At 44.1% G+C, this 12,204-nt stretch overlaps 1 protein-coding gene across 5 annotated transcripts in view; it reads right to left on the bottom strand.

Annotated features, from left to right (window-relative positions):
* pora (P450 (cytochrome) oxidoreductase a) overlaps positions 1–12,204 on the bottom strand; it is a 28,526-nt gene that overhangs the window by 2,010 nt on the left and 14,312 nt on the right. For all 5 annotated transcript variants that reach the window (XM_037547353.1, XM_037547352.1, XM_037547355.1 and 2 more), the window contains 12 exons: positions 10,855–10,983; positions 9,489–9,638; positions 6,914–7,038; positions 6,711–6,800; positions 5,460–5,558; positions 5,099–5,215; positions 4,874–4,992; positions 4,542–4,723; positions 2,307–2,456; positions 1,211–1,478; positions 946–1,091; positions 649–734 (listed from right to left, as the gene is read on the bottom strand). In XM_037547353.1, the coding sequence (XP_037403250.1) occupies positions 649–734; positions 946–1,091; positions 1,211–1,478; positions 2,307–2,456; positions 4,542–4,723; positions 4,874–4,992; positions 5,099–5,215; positions 5,460–5,558; positions 6,711–6,800; positions 6,914–7,038; positions 9,489–9,638; positions 10,855–10,983 (1,661 nt within the window). The remainder of the gene's footprint in view (positions 1–648; positions 735–945; positions 1,092–1,210; positions 1,479–2,306; positions 2,457–4,541; positions 4,724–4,873; positions 4,993–5,098; positions 5,216–5,459; positions 5,559–6,710; positions 6,801–6,913; positions 7,039–9,488; positions 9,639–10,854; positions 10,984–12,204) is intronic.

Raw genomic sequence — 12,204 nt, 5'->3', positions numbered from 1 at the left:
GCTAACCAACATTAGAGGTCAATCTTTTCTGTAAAAACAGCCTCAAAACTTCTGCCCAGACAGCATTAACGTCTTCATTATGGTTGCACACACTGCTTGTTGTTGTGAGCTATAAAAATGAACAAGACGTCACCCTGTAGCTGAAAGCTGTGGGCAGCCAATTTTCAATTTCTTTTGAATATTGATACTTTTACATTTAGCTACACATTTAACGTCTAACTGATGATGTGTGTTACAAAATAGAAACAACAGTGTGTGACAACAGTGGGGGCAGTCGTGGGCTGGAGGTCAGGGAACCAGCCCTGTGACCGGAAGGTCGCTGGTTCGATCCCCAGTGCCGACGGTACGTGACCGAGGTGCCGTTGAGACACCTAACCCTCAACTGCTCCCCGGGCGCTGTGGATAGGGCTGCCCACCACTCCGGGCAAGTGTGCTCACTGCCCCCTAGTGTGTGTGAGTGTGTTCACTAGTGTGTATGTGGTGATTCACTGCACTGATGGGTTAAATCCGGTGGTGAAATTTTCCCGTTGTGGGACTAATAAGAGTCTATTAATCTAAATTTCCAACACCAAGCCGTTCTTTTAGGACGGCTTATTTGATTGATCTGACTCTCTAGAGAAGCTCTAAGAGTAAAATTTTGCTTCTTACCCACAGACGTATATGTGTGCATTGCTGGAGTGGATCAGCTTCCATAAATGGTCTTTGCTCTGCTTGAGGAGATGTTGAACGTAGACCTGTGTAACAAGACAGTGACCACATACTTTGTTTACATTCAGTGAGGCCTATTTGATTAGTCTGAATGACCAGCAAATGCATCCCAATACGGTTATTCTCAGCAGATGGAATTAATGTAGACATGACTTCTTAATATAGAATATCTGTACTTGTCACATAAGATCCACAAGTAAGGATGACTAGAACACAAGAAGACCAACGCGATCACACCTTGTGCTCCTGATCCCTGGAAAAAGCCACGTGTAGCTGAGTCAGCACACCCGCCTTTTCAAACTCCTCCAGTTCCTCCTGGTAAATGAAGTCCTCGTTTCTATGGCGACAGCCGAAGTAAAGTATCGCCTCACCCGTCTCCTTGCCTGTGACAAGTCACAAGGATGTGTAGTTATTACTCGGCCTAACACAAAACCAAAACAAACCGAGCCAATGTTACTACTTTATACCCTGGTGTTTAGGCTCTCAAAGCCATTTTCAGCACCTTGTTCTTTCTGCCATGCTCTCTCCTGGATGAAGCCCATGAAGGGAGCGATGCCGGTGCCAGGCCCGATCATAATTACAGGGGTACTGGCTCTGAACGGGAGGCGGAACTGTGACTTCCTGACGTACATGGGCACAGTGGGCCTGGGGCTACCGTCAGTCACCACTTTGTCTTTGAGCCAGTTGGTGGCTACACCCTTGAAGACTCGTCCCGTCTTGGTAGTGTACTCCAGCACAACCACGCAGATGTGTATCGAGCTGGGGTGGACCTGAGCAGAGGAACAGGAGCCGTCAGATCAACTTCATAAGGAACAGTAATGCATATCGCTCGTGGAAATCCCCAAGAGCAACAGCTACGTAAACCTTGGCTACAAAGCCCATTTGTACACTTATGACAACCCTTTAAAAATCCCCTATTTTTTAAAAATCTGATGAGATTAAAAAAGAAAAAGAATGGCCAAAAGGTTTGGGAGCACCACTAACTCAGACATGAAAAGTAGTTTTATTTTTCCAAGAGATAAAAGACAAAATGATTTGAATAAAAGTCTGCAGCACATCTGCTTTGCTCCTGGTGATTATCTAGCAGAGCTGTATAACAACTCTGATTATGACTGATCTGATTAGGACTGGTTATGAATGGAACTGTAAACACTTTCCCCTACAGCAGAGGTCGCTAATGAGTCCGGACCCAGACGCTGTCCCATGCGGACCTGGACCTGTAACTGATAAACTATAGAGAATTATTTAATGTGGATGGGGTGGTCCTGTTTTAATCAGTGTAATGTTTCTAGCCTTTACAGTAGCTTTAACCCCCGGGAGTCTCACAGACCAATCCAAATATCCTGGAGCACTGGTTGCCAGAAGTGGTCCTGGAAGCCTCTGCACATTTAGAGTGCTTTTTTCTGCTCCAGCCCACCTGATCCAACCAATCAGCTCATTAACCAAGCCTTCTTGAGCTGAAGTGGGTATGTTAAAGCTGGGAAAACTAGATGTTATGTGGCAGTGGGCATGACTGGCTACTTTTTCAGACCTAGAATTGGGAACCTGGGCATTACAGTTCATTCCTGCAAGCCAGTGAATTATATTGGAGGCCTCACCTTGGCAGACGAGGCGATGGAGTAGTAGCGCGCCTGCAGACGAGGTAGAAGTTCACAGAGGTGATCTATGGGAGGGCGCAGGGACGGCAGATCCTCTAAAACAGCCAGGATGTTCCTCTCGGATTCCACCACCCAGCTATGGTACAGAGCCTAACAATCACAAAGGCAGGCTCTGCTTCAGTCTCTGCTTCAGTGCAGGATTATCGTTTCTGGATATAGACCATTATGAATGAAGCAATTTAGACTATGTTTAAATGATTGTATTTTAATGCTACTGATCTACAACTTCTTAAATTTCAGCGACGAGTAGGAAGGTGTAAACAATGCATTTTAGAATTATGAATAGAGCTGTAGTTGATTCCTGAATAGAAAGCCATAAAACATTGAGAATAAAGTAATAATACAAATCAACACTCGGGACACTTTGTATTTGAACAAAAATCTCCGGGAGGCAATTTATCAAGAAATGACTATTAACAGATTACAGTATTGCTGAATATACTGTCCAGCGTAATATTTCAGTCCACACTGTATAAGTAAAAAATGAAGAAAATATTAATGATCAATATGATGGGCGATTTCAAACTTTTGAATGCCAGTATGTTGATTCATGTTGATCCTTTGATCCTTGTACCTACACTCACTGGCCATTTTGTCACATACATCTACCATGTAGATGCACTTTTAGTGTCTACAGGCCAACTTTAGGCCAAGCTATTATCTGAGCGGAGAGCCATACTTAGCACAGCGGTGATACCAACATGGTAGTCTAAGCAGTGGTGCCTGGCCCCACCAGATGTCGCTGTGGATCAGTGCACGACATGAAGAATAATTCAGTATAACAACTACATTGTTGCACGTTTATTACATATGACAGTGGTAGGGCTGAACCTGTTGTATAAATGCCAGTAGGTGACCTATTACTCCCATCAGTCTTCGTCTGGTGAGTGTGGGGCCATCAGCGCTCGTCCAAGTGAGCACTCTGCGCTCGTTCAACATGCTCTCGATGACCAGCTGTGGGGCCCGAACACGCTGACAGTAATCAGTTTACATACGTCCAGACGCCAGTAAACATTGTTTACAGTGTAGACATTGCCACGCAGCAAGCCACTGTTCTTCATCAGTTGTTATAGCCACTCGTAATAACAAGGCTACATAATGAGTCGAGTTGAAAATGTAATAAAAGTTCAATCTGGTTCCAACAATTAGAGCAGAAATTACAGATTAAACGTTTGGGACCAAACCAGCCAGAGGATTTCAACATCATCCAGTCTGGAAAGGACAGAAACGGCTCCTTCAGTCCAGAGAGGTTCAAGTGAGAAACGTGGCTAAACTGTGAGTGCAGCTAAAACACTCACCTGCTCTCGCTCTGCTATCGCTCAAATTCGCTCATGGACTGGTGGACTTTGGGAGAAGCTTTTGCTCTTTTGCTTTTACTTCTAAGCCTAAAAAACGTTTCCCTGCTGTGAAATGTTGCTTTGGATATGTATTTGCAGACTGATGGATAACTTTGGACTTGTCGCGCAAAGCTGTTTAACAAGGTTCTGTGAGATCGAACGTCGTTATCATATCGTAAGACACATATGACGTTCTCCACTTCCATTCCTGCACCGTTACGTTCATTTGTGATTTCAGTGATTAGTGTGTTTGTGTTTGGATCAGGTATGTGTGGAGTTTACTGTGCCCCACCAGGCTTCCTGTGCCAGAATCGCCGCTGGTAGCGAGTCTGTGGTTTTACACACCTCAGTGATTCTACTGTGTTGAGAAAAATCTACCAGCCAAAATATCTCAAATTGTACATGGAAAAAGATGAGCCACTGTCTGTCACTGGACACCTACAAGGTCAGTGTAGCCAGTAAAGGTGTCTTTTCTATAATGATCACTAAGTAATCACAAATTGTGTCACCATTAATCTGCATGAGTACCCATGAATGATGATACACTCATGTCAGCGCTGTGCTGAGAATAGTACAAATCTAGTCAGCGGGGGTTCTATGGTGGTCCCTTTTCATCTGGCTGACAGGTTAGAGAGCAAACCCAAGAAATGCACTTATACAGTAAGGGTTTCTGATAAAGTGGCCAATGAGGGAAGGTAGATGTACTTAATAAACTCTAGCCAACTCTAGTGTTCCAGCCATTGTATCTTCACTGTATCTACTCGTCTGTCCAGCCTAATGAGACCCACAGTCGTCTGAAAAAAGGCAAACCTTGTGTGAGAGGTGATGGGTCTGCTACCTTGCCTTCAGAAGAAGAGCAGGCCATCTTGCGCAAGATCTCCTTCTCCTCAGGGTCAGAAGCGTACTGGGACAGGTCGAACAGCACGTTGGTGTGCAGAGGACTGGTGATATCCAAATAGTGGGTCAGTGCTGCGCGGTATGTGGTGGGACAGGGGAACGGGTGCTTCTTATTGGCCTCCTCTAAGGGATACAAACACCAGTAATGTACCATTCAGAACACAGAATCAAAGTTAAATCACATCCAAAACACGCCCCCTTTCTTCCATATGCGCCAGGCACCTACGTTAATTACTTAAACCTGTTTAACCCTGTTTTTGAGCTGCTGTTTACCATCTAGATTCTTCAGCGTGATGACTGTGTCAAGGTCGACACCCAGTCTCTCCCCCAGTCTATTCACCAGCGGCACATCGTTCATTGGATAAACAGCAACGTGGTCTCCAGCATCGTACCTGTGGTTTTAGGAGAGGGATGCAAATTTTAAAAGCACTGCTTTCTGACGTTGTGAGACAACTTGTAACGTGTATGCAATGCAAAGATCATTTCTAATGACAATACCTAATTTTAGAGCCTGAGATATCCAGTTCTAAATGCATCAAATGGCGACTTCCTCCTTTGTTCAGCTTACGGTTAATGGCTACAGGTGCCAAGAAGGGATTCTTTGCATCAAAAGGCCTACAAGGCAAAGCAAGTGAGAACAAGGAAGAAAGCCATGCAGTCTAATTAAAAGTGAAATGACTTACAAACCAGTATTTATCTTCGCAATCAGTATTCAAAGCATTCACTATCACTATTATAGTTATAAACAAACAGTGATCATAACAGCGGAAAAACGTACGGAGGAACATTCAAAGACACTTTTCACACAAAGAACTCTGGTGTGATCAGTAAACTGAGTGGTTGGTTGAAAGGAACTCACGGTTTCTGGTCCTGAAAGCTCAAGAGGCGGCCCAGTTCGCCTGTGTACACCTCATTCATATTGACATCACTGTGGACCACCAGCTCAAACTGCCGAATGCTGCAAGCGTAAAAGGGATTTATGTCTCTTCGTCCACCTATGATGTCTAAAAGACCCACCTATTCAAAGCATGTGTGACAGCGACACTGTTATGCAAACACACACATCTAGTCCTTCTAGTATGGAAATGAGAGGCTGAACAAGGTGCACCGACATAAATCACTACTCAGCACACTGAACCGAACTTACTCAGACACAGGTCCTTCATCAGAGGGTCATATTGTGGGGTAATGCCTGACCAGACCATCATCAATGCACCACTGACCAGCTGGTTAGTGTAGTGGGTAACACCTCTGCCTTCTATGCTGGGGTAGGTAGACTGGGGTAGACAAGCTCCCTAACACTATACCTATAAGAGTCCTTGGGCAAGACTCCTAACTCTACTTTCGTCTACTTGTGTAAAATGTAAAATTGGATATAGATTATCCGCCAAAAGCTGGAAATGTAAAATGAACCATTTTTTAAAGACTTCTCTTGTTCTGATGCCATTGCTAAAACATTTTTTTCATGTTTTTATACCTGTAATAATCTAAATTAATCAACTAATGCACCATAACATTTAAGTGTCACCGTGCGGATGCACTGTCCATCACCGCCTGCCCACACCACAGAGACTTTGGATGCTCTGCTCAAGGTTCAGTTCTGGTCTAGACAGCACGTGTTTTCCTGTGACGACTGCAAACGCTGACGACATCCATCCATCCATCCATCCATCCATTTTCTAAGCCGCTTCTCCGTCAGGGTCGCGGGGGGATGCTGGAGCCTATCCCAGCAGTCTTCGGGCGGAAGGCAGGATACACCCTGGACAGGTCGCCAGTCCATCGCAGGGCAGACAGACACAGACAGTCACTCACACCCAGGGGTAATTTAGCATGTCCAATCAGCCTGACTGCATGTCTTTGGGAGGAAACCGGAGAACCCGGAGGAAACCCACGCAGACACAGGGAGAACATGCAAACTCCACACAGAGAGGACCCCGGTCACCCGGCCGGGGAATCGAACCCAGGCCCTCCTCGCTGTGAGGCGACAGCACTACCCACCACACCACCGTGCCGCCTAGCTGACGACAATCAAACCAAAATGCTGCACAGATACAAAAGAAGAGCGGCACCTTTCGCATCTGATGAGTGTGGATGAAACAGACAAGAGTACCTGCATTCCTCCTGTGTAGCCTGCACTCCGAAAAACTCGCAGACGGCTGGCCAGAACTGTCCCTTCCATGAAATAAAATCTTCCTCTAAGCTACAAGACAATTAAGAGTTTAACTTCAGAGGCGAGAGTTCATACAACTTCACATTCTGACCAATCGGCCTGTTACAGTGATGAACATTCGGTCAACAGGATCAAGTACGCACTTGCCGTCATCATCTCCGAGGCCAAGGTCGAAGATTCTTGTAGCCCCCAGTTCTGCCAGGCGTTTATCCGTGTACGTCCCCATGGCGTTGTAGTGATCATAGGTTTTATTCCCCAGTCCAAACACCTACATTAAACAGAAGAGAAGAAGGTTTCTAACGGATGTGAACTATTATTAACTGAATAAGGCAAAACAGTGCAGTAAAGATTACCGTACCGTACCATAAAGAGTACCATTACTGTAGGAGTTTAGTTTCAATGCAAATTTCACTTCGCTTTTGATAAAGAGGCTGTAATATCGTTCTACTGTAACACTGTTCGCTTGTCCTCTTTCTTCTGACTGGTTCTAACAGCTAGTTCTAATAAAGTGGCTTCCAGTCCAGTTTAATAGATTAAACTCTATATTTTTTCTCACAACATCAATGACACAGAAAATGAACGTCTGTCAATGAAGATCCGATTTGGGGAAAACGGTGCTGATGCTGCTGCACTACAGTAGTTCTCAAAAGTTTGGCTCAAACTGGCTTAAAAGTGTTTATCGATTTTCTAAAAATGAACACAAGTACACACATTCTCCACGTAGGCTACGTTCACGTTACCAGGTTAAAGTGGCTCAAATCTGATTTTCTGCCCTGATGTGACTCAGATCTGGTGTTTTCAGGGCTGTGTGGACGCAAATCTGACCTTCTCAAATCCGACCTGAGCCACTTTCATATGTGGTCCTAGATGGGAGTACATATCCGATTCGTGGCCTTGCGACCTTAATGTGATGCTCAGATCTGAATCCACTACGGCATCATTCAGCGTTACCATGGCAACGGCACCGTACAGCCGTTAAAGCCTGTAAACGGTGGAAAAGCAGCTCGTCTCACCTTTTTCTCCTCCGTCTGGCTCTAATAACGAAGCTGAGAGCTGATCAGAGTTAATGATCTTCTCAGCGAAGCTCGTTCTGCTCGTTAGTTTGTGCTGATGATGCAGTGATTCAGTCACGTGACGTCACGGAGTAGGAGGAGCTCATGAGGGTCAGTTCAGGAGCCGGTTCATCACATTAATGACTGATTAGAGTCACTGACCTAAACGAGTCAGAACCGTCGAGTCAGAGACCGGATTTGAGCAACGAGGCCTGTAATGTGAACGTAGCTTTAGACGTCTATACAGTTTAAAGCACAAAAGCCATTTATTTGCTGTTTTTATTGGAGAAAAACCAAAACATGCAGTGAGGACTGACTAACCAAACATTACGGCACATTTTAGATTTCATTATTTATTTTTCCCAATCAATGAAATCAGCAAATAAACGGAATATTTGCACTAAAATTTGCTACAAATGTCATCTGTAAGTCTGACCCCTGTAGAGACTGTGTGATTTTTTTTTCACTTAGAAAATCAAGAAAACATGACATTTGTACAGATTGTTAGAAAGAGAGTTTAAATGATGTGTCTCTGCTGGAAAGCTGGGCCTATAAAACACACTGGTATTATAATCCAGACACAATGAACAGCAGCTTTGTGAGCAGAACAAATGGCCTTGTTTGGCCAGTCCAGATGTTTCCACTTGGAGAAGGAGTCTGGATGGAAGTGGTGGGCATTCCAGCAGCTCTTTCACTCAGAACAACCTAAACCTCGAGCTCCAGCTCACAATACAGAACTGTTGGGCCAACAGACAGGCACTGTTGTGCTTTCTGCCAGTCCAAGTAGTAAATACTAGGACATTTTCCAAAGCACACTTCACAATGTATTAAAATGCTTCTGTCCTTATCAGAACTCATGATGCCTTCTCTTAGTTGTATATGGTTAAAAGAGTCTTTCAGTGCTTTTGTACAGAACTCGATCTGCACTGAACGGCTTGGAACCACACATCCATGTGCTATAGCAGTGAGGAACAGCAGACGTCAACCTCAGCTCAAACATTTCTAAACATAAAAAACCCTAAAATGTCCTGCTGTGCCCCACCAGCTGTGGGTTCTTGCATAAAAGGCTGGTCTGGAGGTGGGCGATATGGCAAAAATATAATATTGTGATACTTATAAATTTTCATGATGCACATGATGTCATATCTTGAGATATTTTGAGATATCTGATCAGTTGGAACAGAGAGAAATGAACCAGTAGTGCAACATTTCAAAAATATGATCAAAAATCAAAAATGTGAGCACAATATATTCAATATTTTGCATACTGTGTTGCACTAAGTCCAGTTAACTGGGACTAATTTAGCTTTTTTTATAATGAAATACTGCACATTTGGTCAGTGGTCTACAAGCACTGACTCCGAAAAGCACACTGAATTATACTGTGCCATAAATGATCAGGACAATGGTATAGATTGTCATATTTCCCAGCCGTCCCTCTACATATCCTATGAATTTTCAGAGGGGAACAAGCCACCAACTGCTCTCTTCAGCTTCCTAGAGACACTGACTGTGGTTTTAACAAAGACGTCCTGTTTAGAACAGTTACGGCAGAGACGGCTGCTACAGATGAAGACTATAGATTGAGAAAGATAAACGTCATCGTGTAACCTGAGCCGTGTTCCCGTGACTGGGCGTGGGATTGCTGTGAAGCGTCCGTACTCACTGCAAAGTGGACTCCCTCTAAACTGTCATCGGTCATCTGCATCCAGTCGTAGAAGTCCTGGGCGTTATCAGTGGGCTCTCCCTCCCCATACGTGGCCATGCAGAACACGGCCAAGGAGCTGTCAATCTCTCTCAGACGAGGGAGCTCCGACTGTAAGAGAGGAGAGGCAGAGAAATGTTCTGAACACCAGGCCAAGGAAAAGCTGAATGGAGAAATGCAGCAGCGTCAGCTTTCATATGTATTTGTAGCTCAAGCTACGAACCAAAGACTTCTACTGAAGTCTAAAGAATGAGGGGAAAGATCCTTTTTACAAAAACCTCCACTGACCGTATAGCTGCACTCTGTAGTTCTACAGTTACAGACTGTAGTCCATCTGTTTCTCTGATACTCTGTTACCCTGTTCTTCAGTGGTCAGGACCCCCATGGACCCTCACAGAGCAGGTACTGTTTGGGTGGTGGGTCATTCTCAGCACTGCAGTAACACTGACGTGGTGGTGGTGTGTTAGTGCGTGTTGTGCTGGTACGAGTGGATCAGACACAGCAGTGCTGCTGGAGTTTTTAAACACTGTCCACTCACTGTCCACTCTATTAGACACTCCTACCTTGTTGGTCCAACTTGTAGATGTAAAGTCAGAGACGACAGCTCATCTGCTGCTGCACAGTTTGTGTTGGTCATCCTCTAGTCCTTCATCAGTGGTCACTGGACACGCTGCCCACAGGACGCTGCCCACAGGACGCTGTTGGCTGGATATTTTTGGTTGGTGGACTATTCTCAGTCCAGCAGCGACACTGAGGTGTTAGTAAGAGTAGGAGTGTCTAATAGAGTGGACAGTGAGTGGACACAGTGTTTAAATAACCCAGTAGCACTGCTGTGTCTGATCCACTCATACAAGCACAACACACTCTAGCACACCACTGTCAGTCAGTGTTACTGCAGTCCTGAGAATGACCCACCACCCCAATAGTACCTGCTCTGTGAGGGTCCATGGGGGTCCTGACCACTGAAGAACAGGGTAACAGAGTATCAGAGAAACAGATGGACTACAGTCTGTAACTGTAGAACTACAGAGTGCAGCTATACGGTCAGTGGAGCTGATAAAGTGGACAGTGAGCGCAGAAACAGGGAGGTGGTCAGAATGTTACGCCTGACCTGTATCTTCATAGTAACTACTTACAGCATCTCCAAGTGGAAAGGAATGGTTTGGGTCAGAACAAATCTCAAACAAAGAAGCTATACTGAGACAGTCTTAATGAGTGAATATTGATATAAAAAGAATACGTTTATGTTATAAAATCACATTCCGATCATATTACACAACAAACACACCTACTGCAGTCATAAATACAGAATAAAAGAGCTCAGTACCATGTCATACTCCTCTGGGTCAGCCACCATGCCTTTTATACCGTAGCGCTGGGCATCTTTGACCAGGCGGTTGGCAAACTCCTCAGCCGTGCCCGTCTGAGAGCCGTAGAACACTATGACATTTCGGGTCTAGAGGGAAGAAAAACATCTAAATTACATTAAATCAACGTCTTAATTCATTTAAACCGAAACAAAAAGGGGAAGTAGGCTTTTAACGGTCTTATCAACAAATTATTAGTCAATAAATTAGCCGGAATTAAATACATAGACACAGTAACTCAGTATGGAACAACTTTTCCCTTTGATTTCTTTAAATGTTGAACTTTCAGTGGATAAACCTGCACAGAGCCTTTAACTGAAATACATTAACGGTCAATGTGGTTCTGCTCAGATTTATGGCCAGGCTAGTTTGTGTTTAATGTGAGACCAAATATTCTGTACAGGGTTTAAATCTGGACTCCAGGTCTAAACCATCAGTATAAACTACTGGTATTTTAGGCTCGGCCCGTTTTAAGAGCGTTAACTATTTTCAACACGGCATTTTAAGCCATAGAAGTCACTGTTTCTGCTGGTGATGAGGTGTAATTTCATACTAAAGCAGAATTTCACTGTTTTTCCATTGAGCAGTTTTATCACGCTGCTGTCCGAAAAAAATAAATAAAAAAACTTGTATCTCCATTTTTGCTGTTTTTCAGTTTTTGACAGTTTGAAGACGCCTGTTGTTCTTTACATCGTGTGTAAATTTCACAATGAATGGACTAAAATAAACGGCCCAAAACGACTTGGGAAGACGTCTGGTTCCATTGACTTACATTAGAAGTAATGTAGGTTTTTTCCTCGTCCTGTAAAGTCGCCAGTTTGGAGATACAAGGTTTTTCCTGACAGCAGTGACATGAAAGTCAGAATTGTTTACAGTGGTGGTGATAGGAACCAGACATCTGAAGAGTGTACTGCCTCTAAAATCTACCTCATAGAAAGTTATTAGACAGACTGTCTGATGGCCGAGACGCTGGTTTATGATGGTTCTGAGAGAAAGTTTTGGCTTTTAATGTATTTTTTAAACACAGAGGTACATGCACAGCTTTAAAAGGCAAAAAAGTCCCGGAAGAAATCAGATTTTTTTCAGATTCATCATTATTTTCCATCATCAACATTACGTAAAAAGCATGCAGGTGCACTGGTGGTTTTGGTTACTAAATAAAACGGCTGTTTTTGGTTCCCATCACCACCACAGTAAAGAAATCAGGCAGGTTTCTCTACAACACATCTCACATCACATCAGGCTGAAGGAATGCGTGCGTCTTAATATCTGTTCCACGCTTAGAGTCTCACTACAAAACAAAACAGCCA

Source organism: Pygocentrus nattereri, chromosome 18 (genome assembly GCF_015220715.1).
Source record: "Pygocentrus nattereri isolate fPygNat1 chromosome 18, fPygNat1.pri, whole genome shotgun sequence".
NCBI lineage: Eukaryota > Metazoa > Chordata > Actinopteri > Characiformes > Serrasalmidae > Pygocentrus > Pygocentrus nattereri.
The sequence above is the reverse complement of the archived record's forward strand: the minus strand, read 5'-3'. Positions and strand labels throughout refer to the sequence as shown.